This window comes from Coregonus clupeaformis, chromosome 10, assembly GCF_020615455.1.
Source record: "Coregonus clupeaformis isolate EN_2021a chromosome 10, ASM2061545v1, whole genome shotgun sequence".
In the NCBI taxonomy this organism is placed as follows: Eukaryota; Metazoa; Chordata; class Actinopteri; order Salmoniformes; family Salmonidae; genus Coregonus; species Coregonus clupeaformis.
The window spans coordinates 34,790,241-34,810,770 of record NC_059201.1 but is presented as its reverse complement, the minus strand read 5'-3'; the positions used below and the strand labels follow the sequence as shown (position 1 = coordinate 34,810,770).

Here is a 20,530-nt window from a genome sequence, read left to right as displayed (position 1 = left end):
ATCAAAATCCTGTTTGATAAGTGGTGTTCTGTGGAACTGAACAGTTTAAAGCCATGCTCTAAAGGAATAAAGGTGATATCTAGCCAAATTGTGTTTAGATCTCTTTGTTTTTACTACCAAGTAAACCATGGACCCATATACTGGGAAAGAAGGCTGAACAAACCAAGTGGGTACACACTGCATTTGTAAGCCACAACCTCCCGAGTGGCGCAGTGGTCTAAGGCACTGCATCGCAGTGCTAGCTGTGCCTCTAGAGATCCTGGTTCGAATCCAGGCTCTGTCGTAGCCGGCCGTGACCGGGAGACCCATGGGGCGGCGCACAATTGGCCCAGCGTCGTCTATGGTAGGGGAGGGAATGACCGGCAGGGATGTAGCTCAATTGGTAGAGCATGGCGTTTGCAACGTCTGGGTTGTGGGTTCGATTCCCACTGGGGTATGAAAAGAAGTATAAAAAAATAATGTATGCACTCACTAACTGTAAGTCGCTCTGGATAAAAGCGTCTGCTAAATGACGTAAATTTAAAATGTAAGGTTTATAACAGCAATTGAAGTTCATAAAACTATCTGCATTGAGTGTGCTAGTGAAATGAGAATGGTGTCTGTTCTGCATGATGGATTTCTATCTGAACACTCTGTAACGTTACATCCGCCTGAATCAGCACAGATTCGGAGCATCTATACATTAGGTAAAGAGATAAATCGAACTCGACCAAAACAATGGAAATGCAATGGAAACACGTGGGGGAAAGATGCCGTAGGGGAAATCTCCTGAATCTCCTCATTGCCCCCCAGCAAAACATTAGCCTACATTTACACTATTGTATAAATGTCTATTTCACACTATGTTGAGGTAAAAATCTGAGTATCCTGCTTGTATAGATGTCAACCCCAATACATGTTCATGTCATCGTCACCAATACGCTGCATTACAGTTAAAAACGACTTTGACTACCACCACTGATTTCTATACGCTAGCCATCTAATTTGAACGGGAGTTAGCATTTAGCAGTCACTTCTTCTAAACCTGAAAAGTGACAACTTCTAAATGTTATGCATCGGATTTTAGCAACCACATTGTGGGCCTGTTACAATACATCAATCATTACGGATTTGATGAATATCCACTTTGTTAGATCAGATTTGCTGAATGTGCGCCAATCCAGCATTCTTCCTCTATCCCCCACGGTCTGCATTCCATTGATCTCTTTAATGCATCTATACAATCTATACCCTTCACTCCATATAGGTCTCACCTCCAGTGACTCCAGGTTCTCTCCGTTCTTCATCCACCTATAGGAGGGCTTGGGCTTCCCGGTGGCCTTGCATTCCCACACCAGAGAGTCATCAATGGGCTTCTGCACATCCTCAGGTTTCTCTATCAGATGTGGAGGGGCTGCATGGTCAAAACAACATTGCAGTGAATTAGAACATTCTCATACAGCTCATATATCTCACAGGTAGCATTTACTCCTCATATTTCTAAAATAATGTACAGTATTTTAATGTACTGCCCCATACAGTGGGGAAAAAAAGTATTTAGTCAGCCACCAATTGTGCAAGTTCTCCAACTTAAAAAGACGAGAGAGGCCTGTAATTTTCATCCTAGGTACACGTCAACTATAAAAAATCCTGAAAATCTTGTAATCATTTTGACCCCACGGGGTGAGATCTTGCGTGGAGCCCCAGATCGAGGGAGATTATCAGTGGTCTTGTATGTCTTCCATTTCCTAATAATTGCTCCCACAGTTGATTTCTTCAAACAAAGCTGCTTACCTATTGCAGATTCAGTCTTCCCAGCCTGGTGCAGGTCTACAATTTTGTTTCTGGTGTCCTTTGACAGCTCTTTGTTCTTGGCCATAGTGGAGTTTGGAGTGTGACTGTTTGAGGTTGTGGATATGTGTCTTTTATACTGATAACAAGTTCAAACAGGTGCCATTAATACAGGTCACTCTAATAATGTTTACATATTTTTGCTTTACTCATCTGATATGTATATACTGTATTCTATTCTCCTGTATTTTAGTCTTTATAAACGGCCTAATATTTCTAATATTTCTATATTCCTTAATTCCATTATTTTACTTTTAGGTTGTGTGTATTGTTGTGAATTGTTAGATATACTGCACTGTTGGAGCTAGAAACACAAGCATTTAGCTACACACGCAATAACATCTGCTAAACTTGTGTATGTGACAAATAATATTTGATTTGATTTGAAATTTGATTTGATTGGACATGATTTGGAAAGGCACACACCTGTCTGTATAAGGTCCCACAGTTGACAGTGCATGTCAGAGCAGAAACCAAGCCATGATGTCCAAGGAATTGTCCATAGAGCTGCAAGACAGGATTGTGTTGAGGCACAGATCTAGGGAAGGGTACCAAAACATTTCTGCAGCATTGAAGGTCACCAAGAACACAGTGTCCTCCATCATTCTTAAATGGAAGAAGTTTGGAACAACCAAGACTCTTCCTAGAGCTGGCCGCCCAGCCAAACTGAGCAATCGGGGGAGAAGGGCCTAGGTCAGGGAGGTGACCAAGAACCCAATGGTCACTGTGACAAAACTCCAGAGTTCCTCTGTGGAGATGGGAGAACCTTCAAGAAGGACAACCATCTCTGCAGCACTCCACTAATCAGGCCTTTATGGTAGAGTGGCCAGACGGAAGCCACTCCTCAGTAAAAGGCACATGACAGCCCACTTGGAGTTTGCCAAAAGGCACCTAAAGGACTCTGACCAAAACAAAATTCTCTGGTCTGATGAAACCAAGATTGAACTCTTTGGCCTGAATGCCAAGTGTCACATCTGGGGGAAACCTGGCACCATCCCTACAGTGAAGCATGGCGATGGCAGCATCATGCTGTGGGGATGTTTTTCAGCGGCAGGGACTGGGAGACTAGTCAGGATCGAGGGAAAGATGAACGGAGCAAAGTACAGAGAGATCCTTGATGAAAACCTGCTCCAGAGCGCTCAGGACCTCAGACTGGGGCGAAGGTTCACCTTCCAACAGGACAACGACCCTAAGCACACAGCCAAGACAACGCAGGAGTGGCTTCAGGACAAGTCTCTGAATGTCCTTGAGTGGCCCAGCCAGAGCCAAGACTTGAAACCGATCGAACATCTCTGGAGAGACCTGAGAATAGCTGTGCAGCGACGCTCCCCATCCAACCTGACAGAGTTTGAGAGCACCTGCAGAGAACAATGGGAGATACTCCCCAAATACAGGTGTGCCAAGCTTGTAGCGTCATACCCAAGAAGACTCGAGGCTGTAATCGCTGCCAAAGGTGCTTCAACAAAGTACTGAGCAAAGGGTCTGAATAATTATGTAAATGTGATATTTCCATTTTTGTTATTTTTAATACATTTCCAAAAAACAACAACCTGTTTTTGCTTTGTCATTATGGGGTATTGTGTGTTGATTGATGAGGGGGGAAAAAACTATTTAATCCCTTTCAGAACTAGGCTGTAACATAACAAAATGTGGAAAAAGTCAAGGGGTCTGAATACTTTCCTAATGCACTGTATATAATTATACTGATCCTATGCTAAAATACATTTGAGTTATCTATAGCAGTAGCCCATACAGATGTAGGATCTTAATTTGAGCCAGTTTGCTACAGCAGGAAAATAATCCTGCAGCAACTGGAAATGTGAATTATTATGTGGATTATAATTATGGACATGTTTGAAGGTCTTGATACATTTTTCAAGTCTGAAATTTCAAAGTGGAAATTACCAACTTCAGAAGCCGTTTTAAACCTCAAATACACTACAGGTTCTCCTGCAACAGTGATCAAATTAAGATCCTACAGCTGTATAAGGAACCTAACACTTGGATAGTCATGTACCATTTACTCCATCTGCTGTATTTTTAGGTTATTCTACTTATGTCCAAGCATAAACTCAATTTGCATTGCATTGCAAATTGACCTTATGCTTGGACAGATGTACAACCTAAAAATACAGTAGATGGAGTAAATGGTACATGACTATCCAAGTGTTAGGTTTGTTAATACAAGCCAGATGTACTAGTGTGTCCATGGGTGAAAAAAAAAAGGTGCTATCTAGAACAAAAAAAGGGTTATTCGGCTGTCCCCATAGGTGAACCCTTGGTAGAACCCTTTTTGGTTCCAGATAGAACCCTTTCCACAAAATCCTTTTGGAACCCTTTTTTATAGGAGTGTACAGTACAGTGCCATAAAATACATCTCCCAAAACCATTTAAATAAATTATGGTGCAATTATACAGGAGCTGCATTGATTCCTACTCTATCTTCCAAGTAACTCATGACTGGTTAATTAATTAGCGAGGGGTAAAATGAGGAACATAAAACTCCAGATTTACTATAATCGTAACTATCCATGTTGTGGATGATGCTATCATCCTCTATCACACCAGGTCATTGTCACACCGTACGTTTCCATTACCCAGAACCTAAATAATGCCATACTCCCCGACTGACATGTGAGGTGATTTATCTGTAATAGTACATACAAATCCAACTTAATTGTGTTCCTGATTCAGCTCCGCTTGCTTTCAAGAACTTCAAGATGAAACAGTGAGAAATCCAATACTAATTGCTAATGTATCCCTATCCCTTCTGTGTGTATTTGATGTGATGCATGTGTGTGTGAGAGAGAGAAAAGAGAGAGAGAAAGAAAAAGGAAGAGAGGAAAAAAAGAAAAAGAGTGTGTTTGTGTGGTCTGTGGGTCTGTGTGTTTGTGTGGTCTGTGGGTCTGTGTATTTGTGTGGTCTGTGGGTCTGTGTGTTTGTGTGGTCTGTGGGTCTGTGTGTTTGTGTGGTCTGTGGATCTGTGCGTCTGTGTGTTTGTGTGGTCTGTGGGTCTGTGGGTCTGTGTGTTTGTGTGGTCTGTGGGTCTGTGTGATGTGTGATCTGTGGGTCTGTGTGGTCTGTGGGTCTGTGTGTTTGTGTGGTCTGTGGGTCTGTGTGTTTGTGTGGTCTGTGGGTCTGTGTGTTTGTGTGGTCTGTGGGTCTGTGGGTCTGTGTGTTTGTGTGGTCTGTGGGTCTGTGTGATGTGTGATCTGTGGGTCTGTGTGGTCTGTGGGTCTGTGTGTTTGTGTGGTCTGTGGGTCTGTGGGTCAGTGTGTTTGTGTGGTCTGTGGGTCTGTGGGTCTGTGTGTTTGTGTGGTCTGTGGGTCTGTGTGTTTGTGTGGTCAGTGGGTCTGTGTGTTTGTGTGGTCTGTGGGTCTGTGTGTTTGTGTGGTCTGTGGGTCTGTGTGTTTGTGTGGTATGTGGGTCTGTGTGTTTGTGTGGTCTGTTGGTCTGTGTGTTTGTCAGGTCTGTGGGTCTGTGTGTTTGTGTGGTCTGTGGGTCTGTGTGTTTGTGTGGTCTGTGGGTCTGTGTGTTTGTGTGGTCTGTGGGTCTGTGTTTTTTTGTAGTCTGTGTGTTTGTGTGGTCTGTGGGTCTGTGTGTTTGTGTGGTCTGTGGGTCTGTGTGTTTGTGTGGTCTGTGGGTCTGTGTTTTTTTGTAGTCTGTGTGTTTGTGTGGTCTGTGGGTCTGTGTGTTTGTGTGGTCTGTGGGTCTGTGTGTTTGTGTGGTCTGTGGGTCTGTGTGTTTGTCAGGTCTGTGGGTCTGTGTGTTTGTGTGGTCTGTGGGTCTGTGTCTTTGTGTTGTTTGTGGGTCTGTGTGTTTGTGTAGTCTGTGGGTCTGTGTCTTTGTGTGGTCTGTGGGTCTGTGTGATTGTGTGGTATGTGGGTCTGTGTGCTTGTGTGGTCTGTGGGTCTGTGTGTTTGTGTGGTCTGTGGGTCTGTGTGTTTGTGTGGTCTGTGGGTCTGTGTGTTAGTGTGGTCTGTGGGTTTGTGTGTTTGTGTGGTCTGTGGGTCTGTGTGTTTGTGTGGTCTGTGGGTCTGTTTGTTTGTGTGGTCTGTGGGTCTGTGTATTTGTGTGGTCTGTGGGTCTGTGTGTTTGTTTAGTCTGTGGGTCTGTGTGTTTGTGTGGTCTGTGCATCTGTGTTTTTGTGTGGTCTGTGGGTCTGTGTGTTTGTGTGGTATGTGGGTCTGTGTATTTGTGTGGTCTGTGGGTCTGTGTGTTTGTTTAGTCTGTGGGTCTGTGTATTATTGTGGTCTGTGGGTCTGTGTGATTGTGTGGTCTGTGTGTTTGTGTGGTCTGTTGGTCTGTGTGTTTGTGTGGTCTGTGGGTCTGTGTGTTTCTGTGAATCTGTGTGTTTGTGTGTTCTGTGGGTCTGTGTGTTTGTGTGGTCTGTGGGTCTGTGTGTTTTTGTGGTCTGTGGGTCTGTGTGTTTGTGTGGTCTGTGGGTCTGTGTATTTGTGTGGTCTGTGGGTCTGTGTGTTTGTGTGGTCTGTGGGTCTGTGTGTTTGTGTGGTCTGTGGATCTGTGCGTCTGTGTGTTTGTGTGGTCTGTGGGTCTGTGGGTCTGTGTGTTTGTGTGGTCTGTGGGTATGTGTGATGTGTGATCTGTGGGTCTGTGTGGTCTGTGGGTCTGTGTGTTTGTGTGGTCTGTGGGTCAGTGTGTTTGTGTGGTCTGTGGGTCTGTGGGTCTGTGTGTTTGTGTGGTCTGTGGGTCTGTGTGTTTGTGTGGTCAGTGGGTCTGTGTGTTTGTGTGGTCTGTGGGTCTGTGTGTTTGTGTGGTCTGTGGGTCTGTGTGTTTGTGTGGTATGTGAGTCTGTGTGTTTGTGTGGTCTGTTGGTCTGTGTGTTTGTCAGGTCTGTGGGTCTGTGTGTTTGTGTGGTCTGTGGGTCTGTGTGTTTGTGTGGTCTGTGGGTCTGTGTGTTTGTGTGGTCTGTGGGTCTGTGTTTTGTTGTGGTCTGTGTGTTTGTGTGGTCTGTGGGTCTGTGTGTTTGTGTGGTCTGTGGGTCTGTGTGTTTGTCAGGTCTGTGTGTCTGTGTGTTTGTGTGGTCTGTGGGTCTGTGTCTTTGTGTTGTTTGTGGGTCTGTGTGTTTGAGTAGTCTGTGGGTCTGTGTCTTTGTGTGGTTTGTGGGTCTGTGTGATTGTGTGGTATGTGGGTCTGTGTGCTTGTGTGATCTGTGGGTCTGTGTGTTTGTGTGGTCTGTGGGTCTGTGTGTTTGTGTGGTCTGTGGGTCTGTGTGTTAGTGTGGTCTGTGTGTTTGTGTGTTTGTGTGGTCTGTGGGTCTGTGTGTTTGTGTGGTCTGTGGGTCTGTGTGTTTGTGTGGTCTGTGGGTCTGTGTATTTGTGTGGTCTGTGGGTCTGTGTGTTTGTGTGGTCTGTGGGTCTGTGTGTTTGTGTGGTCTGTGGATCTGTGCGTCTGTGTGTTTGTGTGGTCTGTGGGTCTGTGGGTCTGTGTGTTTGTGTGGTCTGTGGGTCTGTGTGATGTGTGATCTGTGGGTCTGTGTGATCTGTGGGTCTGTGTGTTTGTGTGGTCTGTGGGTCTGTGGGTCAGTGTGTTTGTGTGGTCTGTGGGTCTGTGGGTCTGTGTGTTTGTGTGGTCTGTGGGTCTGTGTGTTTGTGTGGTCAGTGGGTCTGTGTGTTTGTGTGGTCTGTGGGTCTGTGTGTTTGTGTGGTCTGTGGGTCTGTGTGTTTGTGTGGTATGTGGGTCTGTGTGTTTGTGTGGTCTGTTGGTCTGTGTGTTTGTCAGGTCTGTGGGTCTGTGTGTTTGTGTGGTCTGTGGGTCTGTGTGTTTGTGTGGTCTGTGGGTCTGTGTGTTTGTGTGGTCTGTGGGTCTGTGTTTTTTTGTAGTCTGTGTGTTTGTGTGGTCTGTGGGTCTGTGTGTTTGTGTGGTCTGTGGGTCTGTGTGTTTGTGTGGTCTGTGGGTCTGTGTTTTTTTGTAGTCTGTGTGTTTGTGTGGTCTGTGGGTCTGTGTGTTTGTGTGGTCTGTGGGTCTGTGTGTTTGTGTGGTCTGTGGGTCTGTGTGTTTGTCAGGTCTGTGGGTCTGTGTGTTTGTGTGGTCTGTGGGTCTGTGTCTTTGTGTTGTTTGTGGGTCTGTGTGTTTGTGTAGTCTGTGGGTCTGTGTCTTTGTGTGGTCTGTGGGTCTGTGTGATTGTGTGGTATGTGGGTCTGTGTGCTTGTGTGGTCTGTGGGTCTGTGTGTTTGTGTGGTCTGTGGGTCTGTGTGTTTGTGTGGTCTGTGGGTCTGTGTGTTAGTGTGGTCTGTGGGTTTGTGTGTTTGTGTGGTCTGTGGGTCTGTGTGTTTGTGTGGTCTGTGGGTCTGTTTGTTTGTGTGGTCTGTGGGTCTGTGTATTTGTGTGGTCTGTGGGTCTGTGTGTTTGTTTAGTCTGTGGGTCTGTGTGTTTGTGTGGTCTGTGCATCTGTGTTTTTGTGTGGTCTGTGGGTCTGTGTGTTTGTGTGGTATGTGGGTCTGTGTATTTGTGTGGTCTGTGGGTCTGTGTGTTTGTTTAGTCTGTGGGTCTGTGTATTATTGTGGTCTGTGGGTCTGTGTGATTGTGTGGTCTGTGTGTTTGTGTGGTCTGTTGGTCTGTGTGTTTGTGTGGTCTGTGGGTCTGTGTGTTTCTGTGAATCTGTGTGTTTGTGTGGTCTGTGGGTCTGTGTGTTTGTGTGGTCTGTGGGTCTGTGTGTTTTTGTGGTCTGTGGGTCTGTGTGTTTGTGTGGTCTGTGGGTCTGTGTATTTGTGTGGTCTGTGGGTCTGTGTGTTTGTGTGGTCTGTGGGTCTGTGTGTTTGTGTGGTCTGTGGATCTGTGCGTCTGTGTGTTTGTGTGGTCTGTGGGTCTGTGTGTTTGTGTGGTCTGTGGGTATGTGTGATGTGTGATCTGTGGGTCTGTGTGGTCTGTGGGTCTGTGTGTTTGTGTGGTCTGTGGGTCTGTGGGTCAGTGTGTTTGTGTGGTCTGTGGGTCTGTGGGTCTGTGTGTTTGTGTGGTCTGTGGGTCTGTGTGTTTGTGTGGTCAGTGGGTCTGTGTGTTTGTGTGGTCTGTGGGTCTGTGTGTTTGTGTGGTCTGTGGGTCTGTGTGTTTGTGTGGTATGTGAGTCTGTGTGTTTGTGTGGTCTGTTGGTCTGTGTGTTTGTCAGGTCTGTGGGTCTGTGTGTTTGTGTGGTCTGTGGGTCTGTGTGTTTGTGTGGTCTGTGGGTCTGTGTGTTTGTGTGGTCTGTGGGTCTGTGTTTTGTTGTGGTCTGTGTGTTTGTGTGGTCTGTGGGTCTGTGTGTTTGTGTGGTCTGTGGGTCTGTGTGTTTGTCAGGTCTGTGTGTCTGTGTGTTTGTGTGGTCTGTGGGTCTGTGTCTTTGTGTTGTTTGTGGGTCTGTGTGTTTGTGTAGTCTGTGGGTCTGTGTCTTTGTGTGGTTTGTGGGTCTGTGTGATTGTGTGGTATGTGGGTCTGTGTGCTTGTGTGGTCTGTGGGTCTGTGTGTTTGTGTGGTCTGTGGGTCTGTGTGTTTGTGTGGTCTGTGGGTCTGTGTGTTAGTGTGGTCTGTGTGTTTGTGTGTTTGTGTGGTCTGTGGGTCTGTGTGTTTGTGTGGTCTGTGGGTCTGTTTGTTTGTGTGGTCTCTGGGTCTGTGTATTTGTGTGGTCTGTGGGTCTGTGTGTTTGTTTAGTCTGTGGGTCTGTGTGTTTGTGTGGTCTGTGCATCTGTGTTTTTGTGTGGTCTGTGGGTCTGTGTATTTGTGTGGTCTGTGGGTCTGTGTGTTTGTTTAGTCTGTGGGTCTGTGTATTATTGTGGTCTGTGGGTCTGTGTGATTGTGTGGTCTGTGTGTTTGTGTGGTCTGTTGGTCTGTGTGTTTGTGTGGTCTGTGGGTCTGTGTGTTTCTGTGGGTCTGTGTGTTTGTGTGGTCTGTGGGTCTGTGTGTTTGTGTGGTCTGTGGGTCTGTGTGTTTTTGTGGTCTGTGGGTCTGTGTGTTTGTGTGGTCTGTGGGTCTATGTGTTTGTGTGGTATGTGGGTCTGTGTATTTGTGTGGTCTGTGGGTCTGTGTGTTTGTTTAGTCTGTGGGTCTGTGTATTCGTGTGGTCTGTGGGTCTGTGTGATTGTGTGGTCTGTGTGTTTGTGTTATCTGTGGGTCTGTGTGTTTCTGTGGGTCTGTGTGATTGTGTGGTATGTGGGTCTGTGTATTTGTGTGGTCTGTGGGTCTGTGTGTTTGTGTGGTCTGTGGGTCTGTGTGATTGTGTGGTCTGTGGGTCTATGTGTTTGTGTGGTCTGTGGGTCTGAGTGTTTGTGTGGTCTGTGTGTTTGTGTGGTCTGTGGGTCTGTGTGTTTGTGTGGTCTGTGGGTCTGTGTGTTTGTGTGGTCAGTGGGTCTGTGTGTTTGTGTGGTCTGTGGGTCTGTGTGTTTGTGTGGTCTGTGGGTCTGTGTGTTTGTGTGGTCTTTGGGTCTGTGTGTTTGTGTGGTCTGTTGGTCTGTGTGTTTGTCAGGTCTGTGGGTCTGTGTGTTTGTGTGGTCTGTGGGTTTGTGTGTTTGTGTGGTCTGTGGGTCTGTGTTTTTTTGTGGTCTGTGTGTTTGTGTGGTCTGTGGGTCTGTGTGTTTGTGTGGTCTGTGGGTCTGTGTGTTTGTCAGGTCTGTGGGTCTGTGTGTTTGTGTGGTCTGTGGGTCTGTGTCTTTGTGTTGTTTGTGGGTCTGTGTGTTTGTGTGGTCTGTGGGTCTGTGTCTTTGTGTGGTTTGTGGGTCTGTGTGTTTGTGTGGTATGTGGGTCTGTGTGCTTGTGTGGTCTGTGGGTCTGTGTGTTTGTGTGGTCTGTGGGTCTGTGTGTTTGTGTGGTCTGTGGGTCTGTGTGTTAGTGTGGTCTGTGGGTTTGTGTGTTTGTGTGGTCTGTGGGTCTGTATGTTTGTGTGGTCTGTGGGTCTGTGTGTTTGTGTGGTCTGTGGGTCTGTGTATTTGTGTGGTCTGTGGGTCTGTGTGTTTGTTTAGTCTGTGGGTCTGTGTGTTTGTGTGGTCTGTGGGTCTGTGTTTTTGTGTGGTCTGTGGGTCTGTGTGTTTGTGTGGTATGTGGGTCTGTGTATTTGTGTGGTCTGTGGGTCTGTGTGTTTGTTTAGTCTGTGGGTCTGTGTATTCGTGTGGTCTGTGGGTCTGTGTGATTGTGTGGTCGGTGTGTTTGTGTGGTCTGTTGGTCTGTGTGTTTGTGTGGTCTGTGGGTCTGTGTGTTTCTGTGGGTCTGTGTGTTTGTGTGGTCTGTGGGTCTGTGTGTTTGTGTGGTCTGTGGGTCTGTGTTGTCTGTGGTCTCTGGGACTGTGTGGTCTGTGTGTTTGTGTGGTCTGTGGGTTTGTGTGGTCTGTGTGTTTGTGTTGTCAGTGGGTCTGTGTGTTTGTGTATTCTGATTGTCTGTGTGTGTTGCTGGGTATTAAGAGGGTAGCCATTGTGTGTTTTGGACATGAAGTGCCCCATACGAGATAGCAGAGAGAGAGTGGTACTCTGAGACTCCGTTATCACCAGTCATTTAGCATCACATCCATGCCAGTGCATTCTAACAGAGGATCTTTGTGGCCATGCTCCACCCTCTCCACCTCCCAGGACCCCATTGTTGTTGATGTTTTTTAGCCCTGTCAAGGCCGCTCACTCCATCCCTCACCCACTGTGAATGTATCGACTCTCAGTCACAGATCACCAAATGAAAGCATGCAGCCCATCCCTGGCTGCATCAGGCTCGGTGTGAACACAATCAGCCCAAACGTTTCAAATCAACCAGCTAAATCAAAGGGGGAGATTGGGGATAGGCGAAAGGGGAAAGGGGAATCAGAGAAAAGGACATTGAGTTTTTATGTGCAGTATCTTGAGATACTATTTATTGTAGGAAAGTATTAAATAAACTGCAGAGGCAAATTGTTGATTAAAATAGAGAAATCAGTGGCAGTCTATATGCATATTTAGTTGTATTCATCTTCAGAGTAGGCTACCTTTTAGAATGCAAATTATCCCTGATCATTAGACCCTGTCACGGATTCAGCCAAGGCTGCCCCTCCTCCTTGCTCGGGCAGGCTTCGGCGTTCGTCGTCCCCGGAGTACTAGCTGCTACCGATCTATGTTTCTGTGTTTGACTTGTTTGGTCTTTATTGTGTACACCTGTTTCCCATTATGTTGTATTGTCTTCCCTATATAACCCTCTGTCTTTCATCGTGTGTTGTGTGTGATTGTATTCGTCATCGGCAGTAGTTCGTGTGCGGGTTGTTTTCCTCCCTGTGTGGAGGTTGTTTATACTCTGGTTACTTTTGAGTAAAGTACGTTTCCAGTAAGCTCTGTGTCCTGCATTTGACTTCGCCTACCGCATTCACTGACGCTCTGACAGAATCACACACCTGACATGGAGTCAGCAGGAGCAGCGGTGCCAGCAGGATCAATGGAAGAACGCGTACAACAACAAGCGGCCATGATCCAGTAGTGAACACCATGGAGCGATGGGAGAGAGGAGGTCTGCCTACACCTCCTCCGATTACACCCCCACCATCATCGTTACCCATCACTTCACCTCCGGGGTCCAGTGGGATTCGGCTCTCGCTCCCGAGGGCTTATGATGGCACAGCTGCCGGGTGTCAGGGTTTCCTGCTCCAGGTCGAACTCTACCTGGCAACCATCCACCCGGCCCCCTCGGGATACGAGAGCGTGTCCGCCCTCATCTCCTGTCTGTCCGGCAAGGCGCTCGAGTGGGCCAACGCCGAGTGGGGGGGAATAGACGCTGCTACTGTCAACTCTGCGGAGTTCACCCGCCGCTTTAGGGGGGTATTCGATCATCCACCAGAAGGAAAAGCGGCGGGTGAGCGTCTATTCCACCTCAGACAGGGGAGGTGGAGCGCGCAGGAATTCGCACTGGACTTTAGGACTCTGGCTGCCAACGCGGGATGGAATGAGAGGGCCCTCATCGACCACTACCGATGTAGCTTGAGGGAGGACGTGCGTCGGGAATTGGCCTGCAGGGACACCAACCTAAGCCTGGACCAACTGGTGGACATGTCGATTCGCCTGGATACCCTGTTGGCTACCCGCGCACGTCCATTCTATCCCCCAGCACTTCCGAGCCGACCCCTATGGAGCTCGGAGGTGCTGGTATGAGGGAGACCAGGAGAAGGGCCGTCCCATGCACCAACTGTGGCCGCAGAGGACACACTGCTGGTCGGTGCTGTGGAGGGCCTCCCAGGAGTCGAGGCGGTAGGCAGCGCACTGATGAGCCATTCCAGGTGAGTAGGCACCCAACTCACCCAGAGCTCCTTGTTGCGCATATGTGTATTAATGTTGTGTTTCCCGAGGTTTCTCCTCATTCCCAGCATAAGGCGCTAGTCGATTCAGGCGCAGCTGGGAATTTTATAGATCGTCAGTTTACCTATAAGTTAGGGATTCCTATTGTTCCAGTTGATGTGCCCTTCCCTATCCATGCCCTAGATAGCCGCCCCTTGGGGTCAGGGTTGATTAGGGAGGTCACAGCGCCTCTCAGGTTGAAAACGCAGGAGGGCCATGAGGAGATAATTAGTTTGTATCTGATTGATTCTCCTGCGTTTCCCGTGGTGTTGGGGCTTCCCTGGTTAACTTCTCATGACCCCAACATTTCATGGCAACAGAGGGCTCTCGAGGGATGGTCTGATCAGTGCTTGGGGAGGTGTGTAGGTGTTTCCGTAGGGGCAACGACGGTGGAAAGTCCGAACCAAGTTCCCACCATGCACATTCCACCTGAATATGCCGATTTGGCGCTCTCCTTCTGTAAAAAGAAGGCTACTCAATTACCACCCCATCGACAGGGGGATTGTGCGATAAACCTCCAAGTAGGCGCTGCGCTTCCCCGAAGTCATGTGTATCCTCTATCTCAGGAGGAGACGGCGGCTATGGAGACATATGTCACCGAATCTCTGAGACAGGGATACATACGGCCGTCCACTTCCCCTGCGTCATTGAGTTTCTTTTTTGTGAAGAAGAAGGATGGTGGTTTACGCCTGTGCATTGACTACCGTGGTCTCAATCAGATCACAATCAAATACAGCTATCCACTCCCTCTGATTGCTAGTATGACGGAGTCATTACACGGGGCGCGCTTCTTCACAAAATTGGATCTCAAGAGCGCGTACAACCTGGTGCGTATTAGGGAGGGAGATGAGTGGAAGACAGCATTTAGTACCACCTCGGGCCACTATGAGTACCTCGTCATGCCATACGGTTTGATGAATGCTCCTTCAGTCTTCCAATCGTTTGTGGATTAGATTTTCCAGGACTTGCATGGACAGGGTGTAGTGGTTTATATCGATGACATTCTAATATATTCCGCTACACGAGCAGAGCATGTGTCCCTGGTTCGGCGGGTGCTTGGTAGACTGTTGGAGCATGACCTGTATGTGAAGGCGGAGAAATGTCTGTTCTTCCAAGAGTCCATCTCCTTCCTGGGACACCGTTTGTCCGCGTCAGGTGTGGAGATGGAGATTGACCGCGTTTCGGCCGTGCGCAGTTGGCAGACTCCCACCACGGTGAAGGAGGTGCAGCGGTTCTTCGGTTTTGCCAATTACAGAACGCTAAGGCAGACGCCCTGTCCCGACTATATGACACCGAGGAGAGGTCCATTGAGCCCACTCCCATACTTCCGGAGTCTTGTCTGGTGGCACCGGTGGTGTGGGAGGTTGATGCGGACATTGAGCGGGCATTACGCACCGATCCTACTCCCCCCCAGTGTCCAGAGGGTCGGATGTACGTGCCGCTCGAGGTTCGTGATCGATTGATATATTGGGCTCACACGTCACCCTCCTATGGTCATCCTGGTATCGGTCGGACAGTGCACTGCCTTAGTGGGAAGTACTGGTGGCCCACTTTAGCTAAGGACGTGAGGGTTTATGTTTCCTCCTGCTCGGTGTGCGCCCAGTGTAAGGCGCCTAGACACCTGCCCAGAGGGAAATTACAAACCCTTCCCGTTCCACAACGGCCGTGGTCTCATCTATCGGTGGACTTAGTCACGGACCTTTCCCGCTCACAGGGGAACACTGCGATCTTGGTCGTTGTGGATCGGTTTTCGAAGGCCTGCCGTCTCATTCCTATGCCAGGTCTCCCTACAGCCCTACAAACTGCTGACGCCCTGTTTACACACGTCTCCGGCACTACAGGGTACCTGAGGATATAGTGTCTGATCGGGGTCCCCAGTTCACCTCTAGAGTCTGGAGGGTGTTTATGGAACGCCTGGGTGTCTCAATTAGCCTTACCTCAGGTTTTCACCCCGAGAGTAATGGGCAGGTGGAGAGAGTGAACCAGGATGTGGGTAGGTTTCTGAGGTCCGATTGCCAGGACCAGCAGGGGGAGTGGTCGGGATATATCCCCTGGGCAGAGATAGCCCAAAACTCACTTCGCCACTCCTCAACTAACCGTACGCCTTTTCAGTGTGTGTTAGGTTATCAGCCGTTCCTGGCACCTTGGCATCAGAGCCAGATCGAAGCTCCTGTGGTGGATGAGTGGTTTCGGCACTCGGAAGAGACCTGGAACGCTGCGCATGTCCACCTGCAGCGGGCTATCAGGCGACAAAAGGCGAGCGCCGATCGCCACCGCAGTGAGGCTCCGGTGTATGCACCGGGAGATTGGGTCTGGCTCTCGACCCGAAACCTTCCCCTTCGCCTGCCCTGCCGGAAGCTGGGTCGGCGGTTTGTGGGGCCATTTAAAGTCCTGAGGAGATTGAACAAGGTTTGTTATAGGTTACAACTTCCCATTAATTACCATATTAACCCCTCGTTCCATGTGTCTCTCCTCAGGCCGGTAGTAGCTGGTCCACTCCAGGACTCTGAGGTACGAGAGGTTCCTCCGCCCCCACTGGACATCGAGGGGGCTCCGGCGTACTCAGTCCGTTCCATCTTGGATTCGAGGCGTTGGGTGGGGGGCCTGCAGTATCTCGTGGAGTGGGAGGGGTACGGTCCGGAGGAATGGTGCTGGGTCCCTAGGAGGGACATCCTAGATCCCTCCATGTTGAGGGATTTCCATCAGAATCATCCGACTCGCCCTGCTCCGCGTCCTCCTGGCCGTCCCCGAGGCCGGGGTCGTACTGTCACGGATTCAGCTGAGGCTGCCCCTCCTCCTTCCTTGGTCAGGCTTCGGCGTTTGTCGTCCCCGGAGTACTAGCTGCTACCGATCTATGTTTCTGTGTTTGACTTGTTTGGTCTTTATTGTGTACACCTGTTTCCCATTATGTTGTATTGTCTTCCCTATATAACCCTCTGTCTTTCATCGTGTGTTGTGTGTGATTGTATTCGTCATCGGCAGTAGTTCGTGTGCGGGTTGTTTTCCTCCCTGTGTGGAGGTTGTTTATACTCTGTTTACTTTCGAGTAAAGTACGTTTCCAGTAAGCTCTGTGTCCTGCGTTTGACTTCGCCTACCACATTCACTGACGCTCTGACAGTCCCTGTGTTTTGATTCAATACTCGTCATCATTATACCTGGCAAATATTGACATGTCAAAATGCTCTCTCCAATCAAGAGTAAGACAATAGAGATCCATTTGAATGGAGCTTTGACTGACATGAAAGGATCATTATCATTCATCTTGTGAAAACACAAGACGTGCAGAACCCAGAAGAACCCAATTAAAGCATTAGCATTTAACTGCTAAGAAACTCTCAAATAATGCCTTCATCTCTTTTCTAGGCAGAAAGCTGAGGCTTTCACAGCTTTGTGGCTACAGGTTGTACTGATGTACACAAGATACATTTATCCATTCCCTGATTCCCACACACTGCTGACGAATGTCTCAAAGGCTTAATTCAAACAGACTTGAAAATAAGATTACAGATTCGTATCACCTGTCAGAGAGAGAGAGAGAGATAGAGAGAGAGAGTAGAGAGAGAGTGAGAGAGAGAGAAAGCACATCAAAATAGGGCAGACCTGCTGCTAATATGGACAAACCATCCCCTGTAGCTCACAGCCAGAGCAACACTGCTGCTGGGTTCCATTACTGAGAGGTGCAGGGAGCTTTGAGGCAGGCACGTTGTAAATAATGCCAAATTGTTTAATGCACAGAAATAGTTATTCCTGACAGCTGACAGAGCCTGACTTATGCACCATGGGGGCAGGGCATAGGGATAGGAAACCAATTGAAGGAGAGATCTTCAGTTGAATTTGGAAGAAAATCAAGAGATCATAAATATTTACCCACACGGAAATAGATGGCCTATATAGAAGTGTGTATGTTAGTTATCACCTGCTGTGCTCAGTTTTTTGGGTGTTTTTTTAAACTTAGTTTTATAATGCATATAGCTAAACTGTATATGATTGCAGCTAATAAAGCGAACATACTTTCATATAATTAGTCCAGGCGGCCTTGTTTCTTTCGAGTATTTTCCAGCATCTTATCTGTGACTGATCCACATTGTGGGAATATAAACAATGAAACAACAAGTGTAATAAAACATTCAGGGAGCCAGACAAGCTATTCTTGTAAATGGGCCATTAGGCATGCAGCAGAGAAAGACCCCAGAAGGGAGAGATAAATCTCAGTGGTACGGATAGCCTAAAGGTACTTACTTAATAAAAGGACGTCTTGTATGAAGAATGCCATCGTATGACTACTAGAGAACAACGGAAGGTCGCGACCCTTCATTTGAATGTCCATAGTAAATGCAAATGTGCTTGGCCTAAAATAGACTAGACTCCACTGTGCCACTGATAGAGCTTTGAGACTGTCTGCTGTTTTATTAGAGGTGAAAATCCTGTCTAATGCTTGGGCCAATAGCCACAATAATATTGGTCCTAATAGGGGGACAAAAAGCATTTTAGTAGCTGGATTTAGCTAAACTATTTTATCAAGACAGTTTCTTCTCAGCTTGAAACATCCTGAATAGACAGTGATGTTTTGACGATTTTACATCAATAACCAAGAGAAAGGTTCACAAATAATGACAGCGAATCCAAAACAGAAATATTCAGCCGCAGGGAATAAGTTAAAGACCTACATAATTAAGTAGAGGATATCAGCTGAATACTGACGGCCCCGTGTAGCTCAGTTGGTAGAGCATGGCACTTGCAACGGCAGGGTTGTGGGTTCGATTCCCACGGGGGGCCAGTATGAAAAAATGTAAGTCGCTCTGGATAAGAGCGTCTGCTAAATTACTAAAATAAAAAATAATAATACTCTATCTGAATTAAACAGACATGAATACAACTAACAATCAACGTCCCAACTACTCTTCCTCCTCTTCATCCAGATGCTGCACTGCGGACTATTCCGATAGCATATGTGGCCCTGGTCTAAGTATAGTACATTTAACAGCTTTGATCTCCAGTCAAGTTGGATGTCAATCACAATGCCATCTGGTGGAGAGCAATACAAGTCCCATGCACAAGGTCACGTCCAAGGTCTCCTCCTCATCCACTTCATCATTGCTTTAATCTGGATCAAAATATTATAGGCATCATGGCCGCCGGGGCTTTAATAATTTGGGATGCGCTGTTAAACGATGCTCCCTCATGCAAAGTGGCGGAGCCACAGTTGATTACCGATGGCTGTGTTATAAACCCAGTTAGGTCTCCCTTTGATGCCTTTCAATCTGAGTGAAGCTGACACATGCAGCATTCGTTGGTTCAAATAATCATGTGGTTCAGGATCACCTACCGTAGAAAGACAGCTTTCCTTTTACAGTGTTCTTCCCCCTGGAGTTCTCTGCCACACACTCGTATGTGCCCGTGTCTTCCTGCTGGAAATAGGGGATTTCCAGAACGCCGCTGGCTTTCCTCACGTCCACCTTCCTAGAAAAGGGGATTCCATCCACTCTATTCCAGTTTATAGAGGGGACAGGGCTGGAGGAAAGAGGAATGGAGAGAGGTAGAGAAACCTTGTAGCGTGGTCATATTAAAAACACAAATCATTTGTAATATCACAACCTCACCAAATTCAGTTGATCAGACAGAAAAACAGACATGTAGGTAATACATAATTCAGCTAGTGAACCAGGAGTCTCAGTCCCAACTCTACCAGAAATATCAGATGTCCAGCCCAGCTTCAACCAGAGGAGGGTTGGAGGCATGCAGTGATACATGAAAAATGTCTCGCTGTTTGTTAATAACCTTTTGCTTTTCATGTATTTGTGTGCCTGTTTAACCAAGCCCAGAGCATACTTACTTTCCTAATGCAAAACATTCCAGTTTCACTGTCAATCCTTTGGCTACATGGACAATCTCTGGAAACTGAACTTCGATCTTCGGCTCGTATTCACCCATTATACCTGAGGAGAGAAATTCACGACCAATTATAAGAAAGCAAAAAACAACAACACAGATAACTGCTGATATGTCGTTTCCTACATATGTCCTTTAAGCGATTACAATCATATACCTGAGAAGTGGTTATTTTGGAACACCAATAACAGGTTCTCATTGTTGCTGGTATTCATTATCTGCAATTCTCTATCACATTTCCAGAGGTTTCTCAGCCCAAATGGGCTCTTGAAATGGGAGAAACAAGCCAATTTCATCTCCTTGATTTTGTGAGGCATGTGTTATCTGGATGGTTCCCTGACTGACCGTGAAAGCTCATTCAGATCTGTATCTCCATTGTCTAATACAGCCAGGTAGCCGAGGCCCTATCAGCCATGGGTAAATGAGACAGCTGGACGAGGCTCTAATCAGTGATGTAGTCAAGTCACTAAACCTTGAGTCCGAGTCGAGTACCAAGTCCCTACACTATTAGAATTTTTTTTCTCCAAAAGGGTTCTTTGTGGAGGAATTGGGTTCTACCAAGAACCGTTTTCATCTGAATAACCCTTTTCGGAAGACGAGGGTTCTTTGTAAGTCAAAGCCCAATGGGCACAGATGTCAGTTCAACATCTAGTTTTGATTTCAATTTGGTTGAGTTGTCAACTAACCTGAATTCAACATGAAATAAATAAAAAAAATCACCATGTCATTGTATTTAGGTTAGAAGTTGGTTGAAATAAATTCCCTTACTGGGAGATGAATTCACCTTTCAGCAGGACAATAACCTAAAACACAAGACCAAATCTACACTGGAGTTGCTTACCAAGAAGACAGTGATTGTTCCTGAGTGGCCGAGTTATAGTTTCGACTTAAATCTGCTTGAAAATCAATGGCAAGACCTAAAAATGGTTGTCTAGCAATGATCAACAACCAATTTGACAGAGCTTGAAGAATTTTGAAAAGAATAATGGGCAAATATTTCACAATCCAGGTGTGGAAAGCCCTAGAGACTCACAGCTGTAATCGCTGCCAAAGGTGCTTCTATAAAGTATTGACTCAGGGGGTTGAATACTTATCTAATCAAGATATATTAGTGTTTTTACAAATGTTAAATTTTTCTTCCATTTTAACATTATAGAGTATTTTGTGTAGATCACTGCTTTAAAATTATATAATTACATCCATTTTAATTCCACTTTGTAACAAAACAAAATGTGGAAAAATGTAAGAGATGTGAATACTTTCTGAAGGCACTGTATATCCCTATTATGCATGTAAATACCTTGGAACAGATATAAAAAATTACACGCGGGCCAAATTCGGCACGCGGGCCACCAGTTGGGGAACCCTGCTTTAGAGGATAAAAGGGTTCTTGGTAAAACCCTTCATAGAGTGTTCTAGCCAGAACCCTTCATAGCTAATACAGTAGCTATCTGATGTTTGCTGTTGTAGCTATCATGTTGAATAATGCAAGGGAGAGAGACTTTCTGACAACACTACTGGTCGAGTCCAAGTCCAAGTCATGACTG

General features: G+C 46.9%; 1 protein-coding gene across 2 annotated transcripts in view; it reads right to left on the bottom strand.

Annotated features, from left to right (window-relative positions):
- The window catches only part of LOC121574819 (contactin-4-like), a 231,649-nt gene that overhangs the window by 57,899 nt on the left and 153,220 nt on the right, over positions 1 to 20,530 (bottom strand). For both annotated transcript variants that reach the window (XM_041887421.2, XM_041887422.2), the window contains exons 7-9: positions 18,928 to 19,030; positions 18,421 to 18,605; positions 1,254 to 1,393 (exon numbers count right to left, since the gene is read on the bottom strand). In XM_041887421.2, the coding sequence (XP_041743355.1) occupies positions 1,254 to 1,393; positions 18,421 to 18,605; positions 18,928 to 19,030 (428 nt within the window). The remainder of the gene's footprint in view (positions 1 to 1,253; positions 1,394 to 18,420; positions 18,606 to 18,927; positions 19,031 to 20,530) is intronic.